This window comes from Ammodytes marinus (assembly GCF_949987685.1).
Source record: "Ammodytes marinus genome assembly, chromosome: 12".
Classification (NCBI taxonomy): Eukaryota; Metazoa; Chordata; class Actinopteri; order Uranoscopiformes; family Ammodytidae; genus Ammodytes; species Ammodytes marinus.
Window position 1 is genome coordinate 8,062,079 of NC_137216.1, and position 25,626 is coordinate 8,087,704.

The window sequence follows — 25,626 nt, forward strand, 5'->3', positions numbered from 1 at the left end:
TATATTTCAATGCCACCTAATAATTTCTTTTTTAAATTGAGAAATAGAGTACATATTTCAAAGCTATCCCTTATCTCTGTGTTTACCTTGAAACCATGACCCTTACTTTGATTCAAGTCCTAATAAGGGTAATCCTACAGTATCTCACCTTCACCTCTAAACCCAATGACATAGAAACGCCATAATATGCCTGTTACTTCAAAGGGTTTTTCCTAATCACTAATGAGGTAAACATTTTACACACACAGAAACACACACACACGCATACACCCTCTTCCATGTTAGTCATCAGCTGATAAATATTTGAATGCATCCCTCTGGCTCAGCATTCCATTAAATATGAAATATTAATGCCGCAGTAGATGTTGGGCTGTTCATGAAAGAAAAAAACGTTAGACAGCAGGTTTGTAACGGAAGCGTGGATCAGGCAGCTTTAATAGAATGAAATGGTAAACCACAGCGATAACTATCACAGTGAACAGGCTGAGATGAGATCAGAGCTCTAGTCCAGTATTCATTACAACAAGATTAGTAATTGGAGATTGCCATTTCCATGTTTGCAACACAGCGGACGCAAAATGGAGTATGAATCCCTTGTTTGCCAGTTTATACAATACATCAGGATCCATATAATTTTTCAATTTCTTTTCAGACGGAATTGTGAACAAATGAGTCGAAAGAATCCAAGGCCTTCTTTCAACCAGCGACCCAAAACACTAAGATGTTCATTACATGCATTGCATTGTATTTAATAATAAAAAAAAACTATTTTGAACAACCAAATCAAATTTGAAAGAAGTGATTTGAATCCCTTCTCGTAACTAACACTGCTAATATATCCCATTTCCCTCTCCTAGGGTAGAGGGGTAGAGGGCTGGTTAGAGGACAGGTTGAAATTAGAAAATAAAATTGGTTTGCACTTCACAGGAGAATAGAGTACCTTAAATAATGAACAGAACTGCGCTGGTCAATCCAGTGAAAACAAGGCTTTTACCGCTCACTCAATTTCAAATCCTTGTGTAGATAGGTGAAGCTTGGGTCATTAAACACATCCTGTCCCTTTAGCCCACTGGTAATCAGGCAGTAATGGAGCCTTGGCACAGAGAAATATGACACCATGGGGCAGTAAGCCAGAGTGCTCACCGTGCCAGCACCAATCTGAGGCAGTGGAAGGTGCCTGTCTCACTGATTTGACCTATCGGAGGCCCTGAATGGCTCTGGCCTGGACGCTCCCTACAGTCTCCAGAGGCTGTCCTGTGCATTAGTTCTTTTTTGTACGCTAAGCACTTTGTTGTATTGATTTGATGATGTCCTCCATACATCAAGTGGAGGATGTGCAGCGGGCAACCATGTGCATATTGTACTGAATCAGGATTGTTTTAAAAATAAATTTCTGAGGTTTCTCCCAATGATAAAATACATCGCAAAAACAGGATGCGGTTGTGGTGTGGCTTAAATTAGGTCGGCGAAATGGCAACCTGTGCTGCCAGCAGATTTTGTATTTGATTCGATTTTCTTGCTGCGTACAATCTAAAACTTTAACTACTTGCGTGCAGCGTGTTGAGATGGTTTCACAATCATTTGGATTGTATGATGGTGATAGATCTGCCCCCCGCCTCCCCTCGTAGTTGTGTTGTGCTGAACATTTGATTGCAAAAACCCACTCGCCTAACACATTCCATACAGTAATCAGAGTAGCACTATTCATGTAATCATCCAGTTCCACCTTTCGCGGAAAGGGTGGCTGCTTTCCACATGCACGGATGCCAGCATTCATCACTGTGATTATGATTTATCATGAACTATAAAGTGGCTCATAGATTTTTAAACATATTCAAACTTGTTTTCTTCCATGGCTAGTGCTCATGAATGTGACAGAGCAGAATGTATAGAAAAATATATCAGCATTCTTATCCTTTATCTGATGCTCCCTCATCGGTATATACTTCACTCTTGCAATCCTTCTTATGCAGTGCCTCTGTGGATTGACTCATTCCCCCTGTGCTTCCGTTCTCTCCCTCTCTCCCAGGTGAAGGTGGAGGTGGAGAATGAGGAGGGATCAGGGGATGAACAGGAGGAGGAAGAAGAGGAGGAGGAGGAGGACTGGGAGAAAGCTCTGTCTGTGGAGCGCTTTGGTGACATCATCAGTGACTCTGCTGCTTCCGCCAGTGCAGACAGGATGCGCCGGCACTACACGGAGAAAGACTTTGAATGTAAGTGAATACACCATGGGCAGTGTTTAGATAACGTGTACACATTATACCTACTGTTTACACAAAGGCAGTTTGTTTTGTAACCCATACCACTGATCCACATTGGTATCAGAAATCGTGCTACTCAGAATAATATTGTATCAGTGTGCTATTCCATTTGATACAAACATTTGTTATAGATTTCAGGCACATACTGAAATATCCCAAACATATGGAGTCCCCGTAAGGTCTCAAAACATGGTTTGATTTACCTCAAAGTATGTTACGGCGTTACATTTGCAAAGCTATTTAACTTCCGGGATCAACAATTCATAAGCAAAACGTTATCAAAATAATATCAAAATTATTGAATTTTTTTTTATAACGTTTTGCTTATAAGTTATTGCTATCGGAAGTTCGAATATCGAAATATAGTCATATTTATGGATGGATTGCCCTGAAATGTAGAACAATGATTCTTAGTGCCGAGAGTAGGACTTTTTCTAGTCCCCAGCCATTTCCTGCAGCATCGCAAGCAGGGCAGAGTGTCCACATATTCAGTCAAATACAGTATGTCTAAATTGATTGCCTGATATTGGGTATAAACATTCATTTCCCCACTCAGGATGAATTGCAGTAACTCTGTTGAAAACCCCTTAACTACTCATCCACCATCATGTATTGTCAATACTTTGTGACTGATGATAATGACATTCACACCAGCCTCATCTATACTTTGTGTTTTTTTGCTAAATAGCATAGCATTCAAACACACCAAGCTAAGATGGTGAACAACATCAACGTCAAAATTCATCACAGTTAATTCCGACCTTGTCAATCACAGTTTGACCGTAGAGCAGGGCACCAGAGTTTGTGTATGTAAGTCTATCAGTGGATTAGTATGAGAGCGATGCATGCAGATGAATACCACATGCTCTGGTGGGAGATAATAGGCTGAGATTAGACAGAGCTGCTTTCTTTTGATGTCTATTAAAGAGCGCATTTCTCCCTTATTGCACGCTAATTAAAATCGAAAGCTTTTGTTTGTGTTGTGTCTTTCAAGTGATTAATATGGAATTAAAGGGGGATATGGAACATGTCATCTGAGAATAGCAGCAGCAGCATCATGTAAGGCGGTTTGTGTGGCTTTATACTACATAAGGCGCTGTCTCTAACCTGATTGTAAGGTTACTGTTATTTTTTGTTGCAATGCATATAGTTGTGCTAATGCTTCTTTTGTATACGTTTATTGTTGTTATCTTTGTTTTTTTGTACAGTGTTCCTGCAAAGGTCAGTGATAGGTCGGGGAGCATTCCAGACAGGCTGCAATGTGTGGAAGGGCTCAGCATAATATGGTTCTCTAATGACAGGTTACCATTAGCTGCGTCAAATTAGCTTCATACTGTATCAAAGGCATAATAGAACGATAGAGAGAGTGCCATCTGGTCGCAGAAATATCAGTGACATACTTCCCTCATGCTTTGTGCAGATACAGAGATATAGCACAAAGAGACAAAGCAAGCACAGTATGCCACAGGCAGTCGACTTCACCATTTAAAGGTGGAGTCAGCGATTGTGGAGAACGCTTGTTGTCCAAATACATTTTTGTCCAAATCAGTGATTATCTCCTCGCGATCCGTTATCTGTACATACTGTGTGTGCACTGAAAAAAATGCCAGTGTTAATACACAGCCCAGGCTCTGTAAACTGAAATGTAAAAAAGGGTGTGTGAACAAAGGGGGCCCGCCGTAGCAAGCAACATTCCCGTTTACAGGACCTAGGCTGTGTATTAACACTGGCTTTTGTAGTGGATCGTGAGGAGATATTTACTGATTTTGGTGACTATTGATTTTGACAACGAGTGTTCTTCAACTTTCACCATGACACTCTTTTTTCACTCTTTGACACAGATCACAGACACACATTTCACCACACTCACCACCCCTTATCCACGCACCTGCCGCTGCAACAGCGCCTACGCAAGAGGGTGCACAGCGCCGACAAGAAGCGCAAGAAGAAAAAGAGGAAAAGAAAAACGTCCCTGCCCCCGTCCGACGTCACGCCAACCATCCAGGAAGTAGACGAGGAGGAGGCGGAGTCTGAGAGGGACGGACCGGGGGTGGCTGCCACACCCACTGAGCCACCTGATATCCAACCACAGGTAAAATAAGACTGAGGAACCATTGGTACTTTACAGGGTATAACACCATGAACTAATACCAGTGACGCAGGGTTTTCCCATGTATTGAGAGAAGACAATTGCATGTGTAACTGTATTGGAGCAAGACTGCTTAGATGAATATAACCACAGAAGACGTATATATGGTTTTTAAATTACTGTAAAATCCGGAGTATGAGCAAATTATGAGCAAATTATGATTAGACACGTGTTAACAAGTTTTGTTATTTCAACAATATTTCATTGTGAAAAAAAAGGTATTAAAAGTGTTCCATAAATTCCTGATTTTACGGTACCTTCTATGCATATACACACGTAAGCATATTGGTCCCCTGTCACTGATCTTCCTCTTCCTCTCAGTTTAGTTTGGGGAGCCAAGATGACTTGGAGGAACCCCTTCCACTCGCCACCTTCCACACGGAGAACGAAGAACATCCATCGTCGAGGACAGACGCAGCCGCTGTCGTAAAGGGGGAACCCGCCCTTAACGGGGGGATTGTTGTGGTTGGACAGAGTGAAGAGGTGGATGGAGAGGAAGCTGCCTGCAGCAGGTAGGACAGCAAAGTTCACCTATTATGCAAAATGTACTTTTTTCATGTTTCAACATTAACATGGGTCCATGGGTCCCCCGGTGTTTGACTAGATAAAAACTAGAAGAAAAGTATGAGAAAAAACAACCCTCTCTCTTTTTTATCCACTTCCACATTCTGACAATCTGAAAACCTGTGTTCAAAAAGCCCAATCAGATTTCTCTCCCATTATGAAGTGAAGAAGCCACTCTCCTCATTACCAACCTAGCACTACCTACATGTGTGATAAGCACCCCCCTGTTTCTTTCTATATGCTCTTTGCTGCTGGGCAGGCAGTGTTTGGTTGGTTAATCAGGAGTGGTGTATTTTGGCTCATCAGTGACACAGCTGTTTTGCTACGTCGCTGATGAGAGAAATGAGAATATAGTCAAGTTAAACAATCCGCTTAAATATGCTAACATTCTCAGTGGAGCTGGGGGGGACTGCACAGCTGGGACATTATTCTCAGTTCAACACACTGTCTGTGTCTTTGTAACAGTCGAGTAGAGTGATAATTAACATATTGATGAAACAGCTTTAACAGTTTGTCCTCCGTTTATTTGTCCATTTCACCGTTAACTGCTAATGCAGAATGAAACGCACATTACACCCAAGTGCGTTGCTACGGTTGCCTGCGGATTAACACTAAATGGTGCACCATACCACTTGTTTAACATACACAAGAACATTTTTTGTGTTGAACTGTTTTTCAAATGTAATGGCCACATGCCAGCCGGATATACATGAGTGTTTTATCGGCCGCAGTATATGAGAGCAATACAGACACAAAATCTGGATTAAACATGATTTTAATTCACATTTAAAGGGTTATCATGCATTCTAATTTTGGACTCAACCGTCTGCATCAAATACAAAGCAGGTGCAAAAGATACAAGCAGCACAACACAGAACAGAGCCGACAGGAGTATGGAGTTGTACAGTATGTGTTCTTAATGTGTACATTTGCATAGGAATAGTTTTGTTAGGCATGTGAACATCAGAGCAAATCAACACTAATAACCCATGTATACAGTTTTTAAGAGTGCAGTGAATCACTTATGGCTCCAGTTGTGTTTTTTCATAACTATAAAATAGATGTATGAACTTTGCTGCTGGTAAGTCATAGCCCTGTGGCGATGCAGGTATTTGTCAGTGCACATGTCTGCTTGGATAAAAAATCAGAGAAAGCCCATGGTGCCCTTGCCATGGCAGATTGTGTGGCTGTGATTGAGTGTGAGCGTCTGTGGATGACTCAGAGGGTCGGTGAGGAGATCCCAGGCCTGTTGCTATGTTGTGAAGCCCTCTGCTGGCAGAGAGACGGCAATGCAACCAAGAGGCACATTCAGCAGAGCATTTCAGTCAACAGCAATTCATGATATGAACAATTTAACAACACATCTGCACTTAAACATATCCCTGTCCCTGTAAGGGGGTGACAAGTTAGTATGATTCTAAGGGCTCAAAAATATGATTACATTAGGCAATGTTTTTAATGAGCATTCATCATATATTACATTTAAAAAATATATATATTTACAATTTATTCATTAAACTAATAGTTAATTTCTCTTTTTTTCTGGCATATACCATCCAAAGCCCTTATACACCCCACTATCATTACATACCAAATCACAGGTGGAATAAATCTGTTGATAAAACGTTTGTTTTTCATTTACACTTTTACACCTACACCTACTGTACTCATTCTCTATTTGGAATGTTTATTCAATTTAAACATCTGCTGCTTATTTAATTTGTGTGTTTGTTATATCATTTTATACACCATAATATTGGTGTTAATCTTCAATGTATTTTATTTTCAGAAGTTATGTTTATTCAAGTTATATTTATTTTGAGTTATGTATGTATGTCAATGATCCTATACCATTCAATACTTGTACTATAAAAATGTCATTCACGCCATAAAAGATGGCCTTTAGCACACTTCTTATCATGAATATTAGCCTTGTGTCTGGTGGTGGGACTTAAAATCTTTCCATAGACCTCCCTGCTTACGGGCATCAATTTCTGCTCTTTGTCAGTGTTTCCCCAGGATCTGACCCCTCATGTCCAGGCTCGGCCCGCGGCTGGTTCCGCAGAAAGCCGGTCCACCATCGCCTGGCCAACGCCCAGCGCAGCAACTATGACCTGAGGGAGAGGATCTGTATAGGCAGCATGACTACACTGGAGACCGCTGTCTATCAACAGGTGCCCACTGACGAGGCTGAGGCCCAGATGTTAGCCAGTGCCGATCTGGATGACATGAAAAGTAAGGGGAGATATACTGAACTAGAGTTATTAAAGGGATAAAGGGCTAAATATATCCATGGCAAAGTTAATGCAACAGCTCTTTATTTATAACCATAGCATAGCATTGCTATTAAACAGTTTTTTTCTGTGTATATAAAAAAAATCAGTTACCAGTTCTCTTTAAAATCTTTCTTTGTGTGGAGTGTTGTACAATGTGTGTCAGGAGGACAGTCTATTTGAATTAGTTTAATTAATTAAATTAATGTAAAACATTCTAAAATGAGTCTACTTTATAGCCTATTTAATATCAATGCTATCGGAGCTGTAATGTTAGCCGTCAACCACTTCCTCTCTTTGGCTGTATGAGGGATAACACAGTGACATGTGACCTCATTGTTTTTATTTTTATAATTTGTTTACGTTAGACTGTGCTTTTTTCATTAATGTATATGTTCTATAATATGTATGAATCAATCAAAAAAAGTAAAAAAAAAAGAATGTGTTTGACCTAGAAAGCCTTGTTGCCCTGGAGCTGACCATTGGCAAGTTCTCTCACTGCTGTCCCACACATTTGGTCTCATGAAAGCAGCCCACACAGCTCCTGGCCTCCACATGCACTGTTTAAAAAAGCCAAGATTCCAATGAAATAACACTACGGATTGAGGTTAAACAAACTATTAGTATTTGCTTATCATTTCTGTAAAAGATTATCATAATTTACGGAACAAGTAGTACTCCCAGATACTTACATCTTTTGTGACATATGAGACACAGAATCAAATGCCACAAAACAATGCATTACCACCCATTTCAATCTTGGGAAGGAAATAAGATGTTAGGGGTAGATAATAATGGGTATGTTTAGTTCACATCCTCCTCTCCTCTTCAAAACAACAGATTCTTCTCATGAATTTGCCTTCGCTGGCAGGCTTTGTCTTAACAAAAAGGCTGCCCAAAAATTATCATATTATTACAGGGTAGAGGCCATAGCTGCCAACAAATATAAAGTTAAATGTTTGGAATGAGCAGAAAGAAAATAATAAAAAAAGGCAGGGCGAACCCCACAGCACACCCCTGCTGGCCAAAGTGAAATGGTGGACATATCATTTTACCCCCACTTTGAAAAAAACATCAAGCATGAAAAATATGGCAAATTTAAAGGTTTAAAAAATGTTCATTGGTTTTATACCACAGTATCCTGAAGTGATTGCCTGCCTTCAGTTCAGCTTCAAGTTCAAAGGAGCTGCTTAACATAACTGGCCACAGTAAGGTAATGAAAAAAAAAATGAATATCAGAAAAGCACATTTCCTCACTTAAAATAGTCATAAAACATAACAAGGATAGGGTTATGGGAAAAAAAACGGCACATAGTTGAATAGTTCTAGTGAGGCTGCAAGTTAACTCCACATCCACAGCCATGCAGAATTTGAACAGTGAATTTGAAGTGCTTGGTATCTTTTTGCATCTAAATCCATTGTTTTCTTACTTTGTTGAAAACAAAACCTCTGTGCCCTCAGCTCAGGTGCACATAGGTAGAGAAAGCGATTCTGGAGAATGCTTGTTGTCAAAACATTTCTTTGTTAAATTCAGTGCATATCTCCTCTCGATCCGCTACCTGTCCGTACTATGTGTGTGCAAAAAAAAAAGCCAGTGTTAATCCACAGCCTAAATTCTGTAAACTGGTGTGTAAATAAAGGGGGCCCGCTATAGGAACATGCCTTTTTACATAGCCAATGCTGTGTATTAACACTGGATTTTGTTTTCAGCGCAAGCACACACACACACACACACACACACATGGACAATTGCATATTGAGAAGAGATATTCACAGATTTTGGCACAAAGTGATTTTAACAGCATTTCTAGAATTGACACCATCTAGTTACGTTCCGGTTCAAATTGACCCGTTTCAAAGTTTGAAGATCTAGGAAAAATAGTTAAAATTATTTTTTCAGTATGAAACTTCTTCTGCTTGCCTTAATTAGTGTAATCAACATATAATATGAAAATATTTCATCTCACACATTTGCAACCCCCCCTGTATGTTTATATCACATAGATACTGTTCGGGTCAATTGGACCCGGCAGTAAAACTGGAGGTAAAAGGGTATCAGAAATGTAAGACTATTTCTTTCTTTACAACTGTGAGACATATTTCACCCAAATCTCACACACACACACACACACACATACACACGCCCACGCACGCACAAACACACACCCACACACACAAACACACACACACACAGTTGCAAGTGTTATGACTTTTGACAGGAACCATTTATGTTCCCTTGGGAAAACTCCACCCACATTCAGTGGACACTCAACAGGGGAGGGGCAAAACATATAAAATATTCGCTGCATGGGATTCCTACCATCATTACAGTCTGTCAGGCAGACCTTTACAAAATGAGCAGCAGAAGCAAAAGGATGACAGTCCAGGAGGCTCTGGAAGTCATCATTGATCATGCTAGTGAAATAGAGGAGGATGTATATTGAGCTAAATTCTGATTCTAATGATTCTGATTTTGAACCAGATGAGGGAATTGCTATTCCTATTCCTCCAAGCAAGACATTCATGTGAAAAAATTGGGAAATTCATCCCCAAATATGCGTCAGGCAAACCTGTCTGCAGAAAACAGGTGAAACTCATATAATTAGAATATCATGGAAAATTAATTGGAATTGAGGCAAGAAGTCATGCAAAATGGACCCAAACCAAGTACTGAGTACACATGCATGATTATACTTTATAGAGGGCTAATATTTCTGTATTAAAAATCCCTTTTTTTATTGATTTCCTGTAATATTCAAATTTTCTGAGATTTTAAATTTGGGGTAAGCTGTGTAAACCATAATAATCTAAATTATAACAAATAAAGGCTTTGAATATCTCACCTATCATGTAATGGGTCTATATACTATATTAGTTTCACCTTTTGAGTCAAATTACTGAAATAAATGAACTTTTGCACGATATTCTAATTTTTCGAGTTTCACCTTAAAGACAGTGCCAGGGCCCACTAGGATGGCACTGACTCGTGTGACTGACATCAAGTCAGCTTTTGAGCTGGTCATGCCAGATTCAATACAGAAAATCATTCTGGAAATGACTAATCTAGAAGGGAGGTGTGTTTTTGGGGAAATGTGGAAGGAGCTGGACAAAACACATTTAGATGCGTATTTGGGGCTCCTCATCCTGGCTGGGGTCGAAGGATGAATCGACAGCCAGTATGTGGGATGCAGAGACAGGCAGGGCTATATTTCAAGTCACAATGTCTCTGGAGACTTTTCACATTTTCTCCAGTGTTTCAAAAGCAATAAAGTGGTGAAACATTACAAAAAAAGTTTGAACATGTATTTTTTTAATGAAAAACGAGTGAATTATCCTTATTGAACCATTACCTGTTAGAGGTAAGGAACACTAAATTGCACTAAATATTGATAGAATAGTTAGTAATGGAGTTGGTAATGACATGTTCACACTGCTTGTTAGGAATTTCTTTGATTTAGGACATCTTTTGGAGATTTAAACATGCCCCGGGTCAAATTGACCCGGAACACCATTGCTGTTCCTGACAAATGAACATAACAGGAGGGTTAACTATGGAAAACATACTACACCTGTCAAAAGATTCATACTCATGTGCACCTCAGCTGTCACCCATATACAACTGAACATAATATGTTTTGGTGAGCATGGTGAAACAGAAAAACAACAAAAGAAGAGAGGGATGGGGAGGCAAACGCTTGTGATGCCAGAGACAGACTCACTCTCTCTCTCTCTCTCAGCATCCAGGGGCAGTAATTAACAGAGGCTGCAGTCGATTCCCTGCCCCTGGCTTTTCCTGCTTTAACAGAGCAGAGAGTGATCATTGACTGTTTAGGACCCATCTGGAAAAGGGAAAACAGGGCACCCAGAGTCACTGAAAGCAAGCTATCGGATTTGTAGGGAGCTGTAGGTTGACATTGAAAAGGGCCATGTCTATCGCCACTGTTTGTCCGTGTGTGTCATCATGAATTGTGGTTGAAGAAAGTATTCAAACTTCAAATTCACATTAGGTGAAAGAGATGGGAGTTTCATGTGGTGGCCATCACTGACCAAAATGATAATGCTTGATGGCATATTAATGTTCATCAACTTTTAAGACTATGGGTTAGGGTTAGGGTTAGTTTTTTAAAGGTGGGGTCAGCAATTCTGGAGAATGCTTGTTGTCAAATAATTTTTTTTTAAATCAGTAAATATAAAGGCAGTGTATTAATATGTTAATACACTGCCTAACTGGCACGTTGCTAGCTAAGGTGGCCTCCTTGTTTACATACCAGTTTACAAAGCCTAGGCAGTGTATGAACCAGATTTTCTTTCAGCCCACACACAGTACAGACAGTTTGCGGATTGTGAGGAGATAATTACTGATTTTGACAAAAAGTACATTTTAACAATAAGCGTTCTCCAGCATGGCTGACTCCACCTTTAAATTGAGTTGTCATAATAGGCAATAGTTCAAGATTGTTTGCACAGTTACTTACATACTTTACCTACATTTCTTCCTCACCCATGGATAGTTTGGTTGAGAACACAAATAATTCAAACACATGTCCTGTCTAGAGAAAACATGGTCACACATTGTATTCAACATTTTAATGTAACTTCATTAATATTCCAGACCCTGGAGCATGTTGTAGAGAGGATCCTGTTTATCTCTTTTTAACACTGGTGCACCTGTTGTAGATGAGTCAGACCACAACACCTCAGGGGGATGCATGGTTTCCATGGAGACCCGGGGAAAGGAATGGTGCAGCCCGCTCTGATAATTAGCATCATGATATCGCAGTATGCAGAGTGCTGGAGCTGATGTCTGGCTGTTATTCTATTATTTTCCTCAGTTCAGTTTTTACGCTAGTAATGTGTTTGCATGTACTTAAAGTCCTTTGTATATATATTTCCCTAGGACTTTTTGGTATATGGTGTGCTTTGAAGTCCAATGAAGACGTCAACGTATGGAACTTGAGATTTGCTTTACCCTCCTATTTGCAACACATCACATGGTTGGAAAGTGATGGCGGCACATGGAAACAAAGGGCATCAAGCCTTCTGCTCCGATCTACTTTATGTTGGTTTTCCACAGCGAAGGCGATCAATGATATGGGGAGACATCATTAAAAAGGGCGGCACCACCATTCAGCTGACAGGGGCAACCCACAAAGTACACCCTACCTCATCAATATTTCTTTTTGGAGTTGTAGCCAAAACAAATGTCACTACCATTTATGCATTTCTCTAATCGAGGATCCATCAGGGTTCTTCTGTCTGAGGGTGTGGCTACAACCTTGCATTTTGTTGGATTTTAAAACCCAACAAAATAGTGTTTTCGTGACATTGAAAATCTTGTGTCTGGTCTGAAGGGAAATTATTCGAGCGATACATTTTTCTAGTTTATTTTTGCCTAATAACTTATTTTCGAAAGTTGGACTCCTGCAACGTTATTGTTTTGGCTTGCCTGAAGCAACAGTCTTTTGCAAAACATCTGATTTTGGAGCTGGTTTGCAAAATACATAGATTATTTTGCAAAACCAGAGCAGTACATCAGAGGTGGGTGGTCTCTTCAAAGACCCTCGCTCATCAGAAAAGAGACCCCAGGGTGAGCAACGGCGCTTCAGAGTTGGCAGCGCTGGATGATCAGTGTGTCCACCTGGATAGAGGAGGAGAGGAGGAGGTACCCACTGTGGAGATGACAGACATTGAGGAACAGGAGAACCAGGGACTTGAGACCTCTGATGAGACCCACTTAACTGACAAGCATGAACCTGATCGTCGGCGCAGCACCCAAAGAGGCTTTGGTGGCCCAAAGCAGCAGCACCCACACGAGCACAACCCAATGTTCAATGCAGAGGAGGTCGGAGACTTTGAAGAGTTTGTTTTGGATTTTGATGACTATGACTTGCTTGAATCCATCCACACCCAAATCGAGACACCAGAGGAAGAAGAGGAGATCAGTAAGTTGTGTGTCTCCGTTTTTTGTTTTTGTTGAGACACACCTCTACTTTTGCTGGGCAGTAGGGGTGACCCCGAATAGTCGACTATTCAATGGAAGTATCCCAGAGTTGTGTAGTTGCGAAATGTAGTTATGAAAAAAGGATAATTCTGTTCCGGCAAAATGGGGGGTGCTGAATGTCTCATTTTACATGAAGTTGCTTGGTTTCTCCCAAGAGATGCTACATGCATGATACATTGCCTATTGATATACATATTAGCCTAGTATACTGTTTATTAGAATTTGAAAATAACTCATGAGCTTTTACTCAATCACCTTAGTGTGCATGAATGGGATTGGTTGACTAAGTCGCAATAGAATAAATGATTTTGAAGTCAAGAAGACAAACTGTAACTAGGTGTTTCAGCCTCTTTGTCTGGTGTGGAAACAAGTGAAAGCCAATGAGAGTATGGATCAATGACCAGGAAAGCATATACTGTACATAGGCAAGAGTCGACCAATCCAATTCGACTATATACATTCTTAGTCGGGGACTCTCCCACTGGACGGCAATACATGTCTGTCCAATTCAAGTGCTTTAAATCATGTACTCTAACAGAAAGTAAAGTTATGTCAAGCTTGAATGATGAAGAATGGTGAATGGGAAATTAACATTTCACAAGCATTTATTTCTGTTTTTACACGAATAATCAATGGATAGGAGCTTGCATGTTTCCATTGATTATGTAGCCCAGTGGTTCTCAATTATTTTCTGTCATGCCCCCCCCCCCTAGGGGACAGAATTTTTTTCGCGCCCCCCCTAAATTGAAATACTATTGAGAACCTGCTAATATTTATAAACTGTATGAGTTTCTGGCACGAGCATTCTGCATACAATCACCTTATTATCAAATTAGATAACAAAAATTAGCTGAGATAACTTCTGCAGCAAAAAAATTAAAAGTTCAGTTTATTAGCTCAATTTGTAACATTTAAACAAGACTGCTCAGTCTGTGTGCATCTCAGGACAGAGAAACAAGAGCAAATGATTCACTGAGGTTTGCATTTTATTCGAAAATGTTTTAAACTGTAAACATAGTTAAGGTGGTGTTTTTTATTATTATAGGTCAATAGGCCTTCTGTGATGCGATAACCAATAATTCATTAATGTTATTGTTAGTCTACTTGCTTGATTTCTTTTTAAATAGCCTACAGAGACACGTGGACATTTATTTACTGCAAATCACGGCCTTTCGCGCGGATATGACCAAACACAAGCACACATCGAGCTTGCTAGCACTTTTTTTTTTTTTGTCATTTGGAAATCAAGGCAGCCCGCGCCCCCCCCCCCCCCCGTGACAACTCACGGCGCCCCCCCAGGGGGGCGCGCCCCACTATTTGAGAAGCACTGTAGCCCAATGCTAGCTTAATTAATGGCAATATGTTGTCCACGGTATTGAGCTTATCGACACGGGGCACCACTTGCTGCCGTTTCCTGCTTCCCTATTGATCCAGTGACACCCATTTGTCTGTGCGGTCAGCCACAGCTAGAATGGAAAGACATTTCATTGACCAGCAATATGGTTCTGCTATATTTATCCCTATTTTGACTTTGAAACCTGGCACATTGGCCCTGTTATGAAGCTAGGTTCCATAAAAGCAAAAAACACTAATGGATGTAGGGTTCAATTGTAGTTGAAAAAGCTGGCAGCAACTGGGTTAAAATAGATACAGTGGGCAGAAACTGTGAATTGTCATTTTTAATGGAAATATTAAAAGTGTGGTTGGTTATCATATCAATGATTATTGAGAAGCGGGACACAAGGTTGTCTTCCAATATTAACTGCTGTTATGTTTAAAAGTAAACATATCTAAAATTGTAGATGTTATTAGGGATTAAGAAAATAATGTCTGGAGCACAATAATGCCCTTACATTTAATTGTATCATTATTATGTCAAATATATGACACTTGCTATCTGTGTCCACAGAGAAGGGATCAATCATTCATATGCAATACAACCTATTAAAAATGTACTTTAATGATTAAAAAGAGCTTTTCTCATCAAAAGCAACACTTAATAAGCTCTCAATATAAATAAACATAGGACCCTTTTTCTGAAAAAGGGTCCTATGTTCCCAGGGTCGAGTGGGGAACATAGGACCCTTTTTGGGAAAAACGGGGAACATAGAACCCGGGGAACATATGGATGATCCCCTAGCATGACTGTAGACTCTTTCTTCACATACATTTAGTACAGGCTTTCCATTATCAAGAAGTGACGGCCTGCTTTCAGGGTCTGTTGGCCTGAGGCCTGTTTCAGGTAGCTGGTTTTACATACTCTGAGTTTAATTGACGAGCAACTCTGGGTTTTCGGTTTCAGAACAGTGGATCAGCGTTGGGTTAATCAACTCTGAGCGTGTTCACTCTAGGTTGATCGCGTGCGTAAAAGCCATCGTCAATGGATCGATGATAACATGATTCACCATGGAAACGGAAGAAACAAATGCTTGATCCTCCCACTTCTCCACTTCTCAAAAAAGAAAAAAAAATCTCCGCTCCTCCCACTGAGTTAGAAATATTAACGAATGAGCTTATGGTATGGAGAAGAATTAACGGGTATATTGTCTCATAACTCTGATCTAATCATAACATGATCTAATCTCCTCGGCAATTCAGAAAAAAACAGAGCAAACATTTTTTGTCAAGAGAATAATTTCGCTTCCTTATGAGAAGCCATAGTCTATTTTAAAAAGTTACGCATATCAGCAGTAAAGTATGAATCTGGCGCGGCACAGCATTACTGACAGTGTTTTATATTCGCTGGATAATATGTTGGCAAGCTATGGCCTAATACTGTGCAGTAAACAGACACATTAGGTGACAGTTTCCATTGAAGAGCCTGATTGATTTATTACCAGATCCATTTTCCTCAAGTGATCACAGTTTAAATTATTATATAATTTTTATATTCATATTAGGCTATTTAACGAGGCTCGTCTGTGACTTTAGGATCACACAAGTGAACAGTAACGATCGCGTGCAGCCGCAGCGTTACATGAATCCACCTGACATAAATCTGTTCAGTGGCACAGACGTTAAAAAGCATACAATACAAATAGGTTTACTAATCTGAATGTAGAGCATGTCACGATGTGTAACGTGGCCGCCTATATGAATGGCTGAGAACAAGGCTACTGATCAAATAAATGATCGGTCAAACGTAAAATCATCAGGAAATGATAAAAACATCCCGATGGAGATTTCTATGGAGTGATTTTGCTTCAAACTGTACAGGGTGTGAGTGACACTCTTTCTTCAGTCGGAGCTGCAGCGTAAAGTGAAAACAAACTCAGGGTAGGTCTAACCACCTCCCGAGCTGGTTAGACCCACGGCGTATGTTGCCGCAGTAACTGACTCTCGGTTGCGCTGAACCTGCTACCTGAAACGGAAAACCCAGAGTTTCCACTAACTCAGAGCGAACAAACTCGGGGTTGCCTCAAAACCAGCTACCTGAAACAGGCCTCTGTAAGCTACACCCCTTTCACCAGCAATAAAGAAAATGGTGGGAACAAGAGCAGGAGAATGTAGGCAAGGCATTCTGCTTTTAAACGCCTTGACTGCTTTATTAAATAGGATTTCCACCGATTTCACCCAACAAAGTATTTTTACAGGTGTTGGATAGTGCTACTACATATGTAAAACAGATTGTATATGACATCGTGGTTCCAGAGGGAGCTCTGCCAAATCTGATAAATTGCCACAAGTGATGTCACTGGAGTTACTTGACTTCAGTCAGGACTGAAGACTACACGTTTTAAAATTACAAAAGACTCTGGGTGTGGATTTACAAATAAGAGAACTTACTGTAGTAGGCTGCTCCTCTGCTGTACTTGAGAATATTACCTTGAAGATACATTAGCTTCTACTATCATAACAAACCTAAATCTCCAACACGTTCCCCACCTAATGGCATTATGAAAATAATAGTTGGACTGTATAGTAACTTGGGCTAACACATTGAAAACACAGGCTGAAAAGCCTCATAAAAAAGTGCAAAAGTAGTGGCAAAGCTTTGAATCACAATTGTTTTTGTTTAGCTTTTTAGATGCAGAAGCACATAACAGCAAATGATCTGTAATTTCCAAGACCCTCCGTGACATTTATACCAAAAATATTTTACCACTGTTGTTTTGTTTATATTTCATACACATATCAAGCAATTATGAACAGGGTCTTCTGGCTATTGCAGTAACACAAACTCTGTTTTAGACTTAAATGAAGATAGATTTTAGATTATTCGCATACAGATACAGTATGTTGTAAATCTTATTCATTGAACAATTGAATTCACCCAGGCCAAGAGCAAAACAAAACAGAACATCAGATATGGGCACAACATAATACCTGACAAGCACAAACACTGCCCATCTGATATCGACGGGATTTGTTCGCTCTTCCTTGGGATTTATTTAATTCCTAAAATGCATGTAGAACAGTTACCTATTAGTGAATTTAGGTGGTTGGTTACATAGGGATGATTAAGATGACTTGTTTTCCCCAGACTATTTATAATCTAGAACATATGTGTTTTAGAATTGACCCGAGTGAACAACCAGTCACAAGGCTGCTCATGTTGCCCAAGTCCTATCTCGCAGAAAAGCCAAAGGGTTTGTCTTTCAGCGCACTAAAAGGTAAATGTATGATAAGACTCCAATCCCCTATTTGCAAAGTACATGTTGTGCTTTCTCTACAAGATTAAAAACGTTAGCACAGGTCAGACTCCACTTTATGAGTTATTTTTCACCGTCCATGCGCTGCCTTATGTTGAGGGAAGTCATCTCATCCAGATCAGCTACAGTAGTTCATAGAAGGGCAGAGCTTCAGAGCAGTCCCCTTTGGGAGATTCTATTAAATGAAATACAGCCTGACTTCATCTTGATTTCCACTACTCTTCATTCTCCTGAGGAGAGAATGACGCAGCAGAACTGAACACATTTGCTGCAGTTTATGCACACACACACACACACACACACACACACACACACACACACACACACACACACACACACACACACACACACACACACTCTCTCACTCTCTCACCTACATGTTGGTAGCCTCCGGCTGCTCATGTCAAATATTTTAAAAGACTGTGTTTACTTAGTTTATGGGATTATACAGAGCCGTGTGCCAATCACACTGGTTCCAGACTGAATGATGGTTTTGTCAGTTTCTTATCTGGCCCTCAGATCTTTTCCCTGACCTTATACACACCAACCCTTGTCATATCTTACTATTCCCCTAATTCAGAAATCATAACTGTTGTTCTAGGGATTCTTCTTGTTATAGCTCTATTATTATAGATCTAAATCTACTCTAAATGTTAATGCTTGGACCTTTTGAACACATCAACAAGATAATATTTTTGAAGCTGTCCCTGCTGCATCACAAGCTGCCACTAAAAAATATTAAATTTTTGACTTAAGCAAGATTCATATGAACTAAAGCTCTTGCTGCATTGGAAAATTGTTGCTAAAAAATGTTAAGACACCTGATTGAACTGCAGATATTTTTAGTTAACCATCGCAAATGTGTTTTCTTAAATTAAACCTAAAAGTCATACACACAGGGCCTTAAAATAATACATTTGTCACAATTCTGCCAACATATAATTACAACCTTAATCACTTAGGACATGATTTGCCACACACATTTCCATGCGGTGGGTTATGCCTTTTACTTTTAATTCGCCAGTTCCTTTATCCGACTAATGCGACTTCCCGAGCTCACTCCCACTCTACGTGGCAATTGGCAAATGATTGCCAGGTCCTCAGTCTAATGAAAAGACCTGCTCGTTATGCTGGATTCAATAAAATATGATTTGTGAGTTGAGGAAATTGAAAATGAAATTACTCTTTTTTGAACCGACAAATGTCAGCAAGCGGAACCACCTCCTCTGCAACAGTTTCCCATGGAGTACATACAATAGATGCTCACTCAACCATGGAACCTTTGCTTTTTTATTATTGGATTTTCGTTTCTCAGCTGGAAACGTAAACAGACACGCAAATTTGATTTCTGATTTTTTCCATTTTCCGAGTTAGCAAAGGATGTTTCATTTTGTACTTAAAAGCATTTTTCACTTGCATCTATTTAAGCTCGTTTCCGAAATTAACCCTACAGAAATAATGGCAACGTAGCGTAGCAATGTCCACTTTCATGGATGTATGATTTGAAAATGCTTGTGTGTCTGTTCAGGTCACAGATTTGAGGACAACCCCGGGGTGAGACGCCACCTGGTGAAGAAGTCTTCTCGCTGTCTGATGAGCCGGGCCAGTAACAGCTCCATGCCGCTATGCAGCCTGAAGAAGAAGAAGAGGGCCGCAGAAAAGAAAACTCATGAGGTTTGCTGTACTCTTTATTTCACTCCAGACTACAGTGATGTGAATATACTTCAATGAGCAGGAAGCATAAAAACACAAAGCGAAAATATCATAATCTATAAAGCGGTATTCATTATATAGAGGAACTACCTACACACATTTGGTCAAAAGGTTGCAAAATTACTTTTTTGTCAAAATCAGTGAATATCTCTTCACAATCTGCTACCTGTCTTTACTATTCATGCACTACAAAAAAAAAGATCCAGTGTTAATACACAGCTTCTGTAAACGTGTGTGTTGCTAGCTCTGATGCCTCCCCCCCTGTTTACATACCCTTTGTTTGCATACAAGTTCACAGAGCCTTGTCTGTGTATTAGCTCCATATTTTCTTCAGCGTACACACTGTAAGGACAGGTAACAGATTGTGAGGACATATTCACTGATACAAGAAAAAAGTGCAGTTGTCCCCTTATTAAATTGCTCAGTTTAGTTTGTCCCCTTAAACATGAATGTGTCAATAATTTTTTAAATGTTTTAAAAACATTTTCATTCATGTTTTGTGTTAAAGGAAATAGGTAGACACTCTGCATAACCTTATGTTAATTATTTTCAGCTCTTACGTAACAATTACCTATGAAATGTAAAACCATCATGTGTTTATCTTGTTTCCATGCACTCTCTCCTCCGTCTTCAGTTGTTTGTGGAGCTGAACGAGCTGATTGTGGAGAAGGACCATGAGATGCGTTGGAAGGAGCGCGCCCGCTGGATCAAGTTTGAAGAGGATGTGGAGGAGGAGACGGACCGCTGGGGCAAACCTCACGTGGCGTCACTCTCCTTCCGCAGCTTGCTGGAGCTCAGACGCACCATCACACACGGTACACGGCTCCTGCATTCATGTAGCACAGCAGATGCTCACAGCACCACTGTGATGTGTATTCCCTATTTCTCCTTGAAGCTCAGAAGACTACGAGGAACTGATAAATGTGCACGCATTTTATTTTGATGATAATAAGTGACCTGTAACAGCAAACGAGATCGTCAGAGATTATTTTTTTTTTATTAATAAGTTATTATTAATGCCTTTGCATCTCACGGTAACTTAAAACAAAGTTGACTTTACTTCCCCATCGTCATATTGACAGCGCTGGTGTTGTAAAATACTACCGCTTTTGTACAAGAGTAAGAATCAACAAAATCTGAAAGTTTGTTGTAGCTACTATACATGAAGTCCAAATGGATAAAAATTACACAAAACCGAGCAAATCTCATATTTGATGAGAATATGTGTATCCAATGTTAGTTTGGATACTTTTTCTAAAGAATATCAATATGTATAAAAGATACAAGATGTTTAGCCAGGCTCTGGATGTGGTTACTTTTTAAACAGTATTGTATGTTTTGCAGCCACATTGGTTCCTTATCTTGCTGTACTGTCTTGCTGTACTAGGCGCCATCCTTCTTGACCTGGAGCAGAACACTCTCCCCGGCATCGCCCATCTGGTGGTGGAGACCATGATCATCTCCGATCAGATCAGAGCCGAGGACAGACCCAGTGTGCTGCGGGCTCTGCTCCTCAAACACAGGTCAGTTCAGGCTAACATTCATTGTACCATGTAATTTGATACACCTCCCTCAAAATGTACCAGATATCATCTGGTTGCAGCACTGTCAGTTATCTTATGTTGTAGCCCTGGAGAAGGAACAGCTTTTAAAGACTCATCCGTAGAAAAAAAATTGACTGATATATTTAGGAATACCTGGAAAACTTTTATATTGTGCAGTTTTTTCCAGAATCGAAAACACAGGGCTTTATATGAGTGATCTTGACATTACAGCTGTAAATATATACTTTACTTGTACTTGAGGCTGTCTATAAAATCACTGAACCTAATATTAACAATTCTGATATCCAGTCCAATGGTGCTGGTCAAAGAGCAGACTATTCAGAGTATACTGCTGGAGTATAAAATTGTATTTAAGAAAATTAGCAGGAATTACTTAAGTATTTTAACGATTCTACACTGATCCAATTGCTATCAGGAATGCTGTAAAGGCATTGGCAAAGCATCATTTATTCATTACTAATACTGGCAACGTGCTACGTGCTATTTGCTAGAAATCCTGTTTTACAGACAGAGTATTAATAGACATTTACTATACTTGCAATAAAACAAATGGAAAGTATTGCCATGGTTTCTAAACTCATTATACCACAGAAAACCTGAATGCATTCTACTTGCATTTATTCTCTCATGTCTTTTTCCTCTGCCCCATAGAGCTCCATTTGTCCAAAAACCGTAAAAAACTAACCAACAAATAAAAAACCCACACACACACGAGTATATTTCATGAAATATTCACCAGAGCACCAAATGTGTATTAATCCACAGGCTGAAAATAGTCCCAATGAAATTCACTGTTTAATCCCATTTTGGTTTTGTTTGCTAAAAAGAGCTGTTGTAGAAATTATAAAAATATTTCGACTTTTGGACAAAAAAGTGAACTATTCATAATTGTGTTTAAAAGATATGCATTAGATTATGTTCTAATCATAATGTAGCCCTAACAATATAGCCAGCCTAATCCTGTTTATGTACAATTATTATTGTGAGTATTTTTGACTTAAAACTGACTCATATGGACTTTTTCTTATCTTTCTTTTTTTTAAAGATTTCTTTTCAGCATTTTCAAGCTTTATTAGATAGTACAGAGTTGAAATGGGGAGACAGAGAGAGAGAGGGGGGATGACCTGCAGTAAAGGTCCACGGGTCAGAATTGAACCCGCGACCACTGCAACGAAGGCCAGAGCCAATATGGTACGCGCTCTATCCATACGCCACCGGAGCGCCCCGACTCTTTCTTCTTTTAAAGTTTTTTTTATATGTTTGGTCTGAAAGCTTGAACGTGAATGCCTGCTTGCGGTTTTGGTCTGTGGTGTTGGTTACCATGGCAACAAATCTCAATTTAATCTTAAACAATCCTTCTCCATGAGACACACACACAAACACAAACACATACACACACACACACACACACACACACACACACACACACACACACACACAAACACACACACACACGCACACACACACACACACACACACACACACACACACACACACACACACACACACACACACACACACACACACACACACACACACACACACACACACACACACACACACACACACATTGTTATCTCAAATTCAGTTGTTTCCCATGAATTTACAGACCTGTGGGTGTATGGTAATGTCGATGCAGCTTTGTTTACATTTCGATCATGGATTGTAGGCATGGCAGCATGAAAGAAAAACATCCTAGCCCTCCGCCTCCTCCTCATTAATCATCATCCTGCAGTGGAGGTTGCTCGAAAAAGTCAAACTCTGGGGAACTGAACAGGGAATTTCCAAATTGTGACATTTAACAACACTTGGCTCATCATGTGGTGTACTTCCCCGGGGTTGACTAAATTTCAAATGTCAAGGCTGTGCTGTAGCTGCCCTGGGTCTCAGAGCCTAGACTGTCGGATTAACAGTTTGACTCTGTATAGTGTGAGACCATCCTGGCCCTCTGACCTCTGCCTTTGTTAAAGCTATAGTGCGTAACTTTTTCATACAAATGAATTCCGGTTACATTCAAGCCATTGCCAAATGAGTTGACGTAAAGCTGATTAAGCCAATAAGCTCCAAAAAACTCCCTAGTTTCGCCCCCGACACTGACGCAGGATCTCAGACAAATCCAAAGAAGAGCAGACAAAATGTTTCAGTTGCTGATTTTACTGCTAAGAAAAAACCTGGAAGTACAGCAGAAGGTATAAAATCCATGTGCGATAACCGAAGGCTTACCTCATGTAGATACCCAGACAATGTTGTTGTAATTCCTCAGAATTCCTCATGAGGGCGACAGAGGTTATGCACTATAGCTTTATAAAAAAACATATATGCAGCCATTTCCAGCCACTACAGGTGTTCCACAGGGCTCTTTCCTAATGCCCCTTCTGTTCATCATCTAACTACTTCCTATCGGCCCTATTTTCCGTAAATGAACATCCATTTCCACTGCTACGCGGATGACACCCAGGTCTACTCTTGCACATCAACACACCCAACCGCACTCTTATGTCTTCCTCTTCCACCCAGCTCACTGTGCCACCTGCCATTTGAGTCGAGAGCCTTCAGCTGCTCTGCCCCACACTGCTCTGCCCCACACATTTGGAATGCCCTCCCACTAGACATCTGTCATTTTGACACTCTTTCCACTTTCAAGTCCCTTCTCTTGATCTTTTTAAACTGACATAGTCGGTCAAATTGTCACTTATCACCCACTGCATCCCACTAGTCCCTCTGTTCCAAAGGATTGTAACCACTGTAAATTTGTACAGGAAGTAACCTTGCTGTTTTTTTAAACTCTGCCTTGTAAGTTGACCTTGGGTGCATTGAAAGGCTCCTATAAATAACATTAATTATTCTTTATTATTATATATACCTGCTAAATTGAAACCAGCATTTCTAAAAAAAAAAATTAATTACCTGTGATGAAACCAGGTTCATATTGTCCCACATGTTTGGTTATAGAGGAGACAAACTTAGCACTAAGGATGTATGATGAAAGGAGACTGAATAAACATTGAGTGATGTAGGTGTCTTCATTCCAAACGTTTACTGTTTCTCATCAGGGTCAGTTGTTTAAGCCCTTTTTTTTGGGTGATTTGTGGTTTCTGCATGACCAGGTTCATGAGCTTCCAGGCCGGTCAGACACTGTTGGCATCAAGATCAATGGCATTGTTGTAAATAATTGGGTGTGATGTTGCTAGACTAGCTGGAGTGTATGTAAGTAGATTTAGAGATCAGATCAGTTAGCATGGTGTACAACACATGCCTTCAAGCGTCAGATTCTCAAATCAAAAAGGGATCAGTGACCACGACTTGCCCACTGGAAAATGTCAGCCACAAATGATCTCAGCTGAGCACATTTATTCTATACAATTTGCTCACAGAACACCAGAGGGGATCCTGGGCACTGCTAAATATGAAGTCAAATAAAGCATTTGTCTGCAATACATGTGAATTCTCATCTACAGTCCCCTCCATAAGTATCGGAACAGTGAGGCCAATTCCTTTATTTTTGCTGTAGACTGGAAACATTTGGGTTTGACACCAAAATATGAATATGAGACAATAGATCAACATTTAAGCTTTCATTTCCAGGTATTTACATCTGGATCTGATACACAACTGAGAAGATAGCATTTTTTGTAAAGGAACACCACATTTTTAGGTGAGCAAAAGTATTGGAACAGATAGACTCAAAGTAAATTAAACTGAATAAGACTTAATATTTTGTTGCAAATTCTTCGCTTGCAATAACTGCATCAAGCCTGTGACCCACTGACATAACAAAACTTTTGCATTCTTCTTTTGTGATGCTTTTCCAGGCCTTTACCACAGCCTCATTCAGTTGCTGTTTGTTTTGGGGGGTGACACCCTTCGGTCTCCTCTTTAGCAGGTAAAATGCATGCTGTATAGGGTTTAAGTCTGGAGATTGACTTGGCCAGTCTTGTTGCAAGCGAAGGCTTTGCAACAAAATATTAAGTCTTATTCACTTTAATTTATTTTAAGTCTATCTGTTCCAATACTTTTGCTCACCTAAAAATGTGGTGTTCCTTTACAAATAATGCTATCTTCTCAGTTGTGTATCAGATCCAGATGTGAATACCTGGAAATGAAAGCTGAAATGTTGATCTATTGTCTCATATTCATATTTTGGTGTCAAACCCAAATGTTTCCAGTCTACACCAAAAATAAAGGAATTGGCCTCACTGTTCCGATACTTATGGAGGGGACTGTATATCTATCTATCTATCTATCTATCTATCTATCTATCTATCTATCTATCTATCTATCTATCTATCTATCTATCTATCTATCTATCTATCTATCTATCTATCTATCTATCTATCTATCTATCTATCTATCTATCTATCTATCTATCTATCTATCCATCCATCCATCCATCCATCCATCCATCCATCCATCCATCCATCCATCCATCCATCCATCCATCCATCCAT

At 39.9% G+C, this 25,626-nt stretch overlaps 1 protein-coding gene across 1 annotated transcript in view; it reads left to right on the forward strand.

Moving 5' to 3' along the window:
- Window positions 1–2,164: 2,164 nt before the first annotated feature.
- slc4a3 (solute carrier family 4 member 3) overlaps window positions 2,165–25,626 on the forward strand; it is a gene marked incomplete at its 3' end in the record, with an annotated part of 42,377 nt that continues 18,915 nt past the window's right edge. The window contains exons 1-7 of the mRNA XM_080038559.1: window positions 2,165–2,213; window positions 4,103–4,353; window positions 4,732–4,922; window positions 6,983–7,209; window positions 19,429–19,574; window positions 20,248–20,428; window positions 21,001–21,136. Coding sequence (XP_079894685.1) covers window positions 2,180–2,213; window positions 4,103–4,353; window positions 4,732–4,922; window positions 6,983–7,209; window positions 19,429–19,574; window positions 20,248–20,428; window positions 21,001–21,136 — 1,166 coding nt within the window. The 5' untranslated portion in view covers window positions 2,165–2,179. The remainder of the gene's footprint in view (window positions 2,214–4,102; window positions 4,354–4,731; window positions 4,923–6,982; window positions 7,210–19,428; window positions 19,575–20,247; window positions 20,429–21,000; window positions 21,137–25,626) is intronic.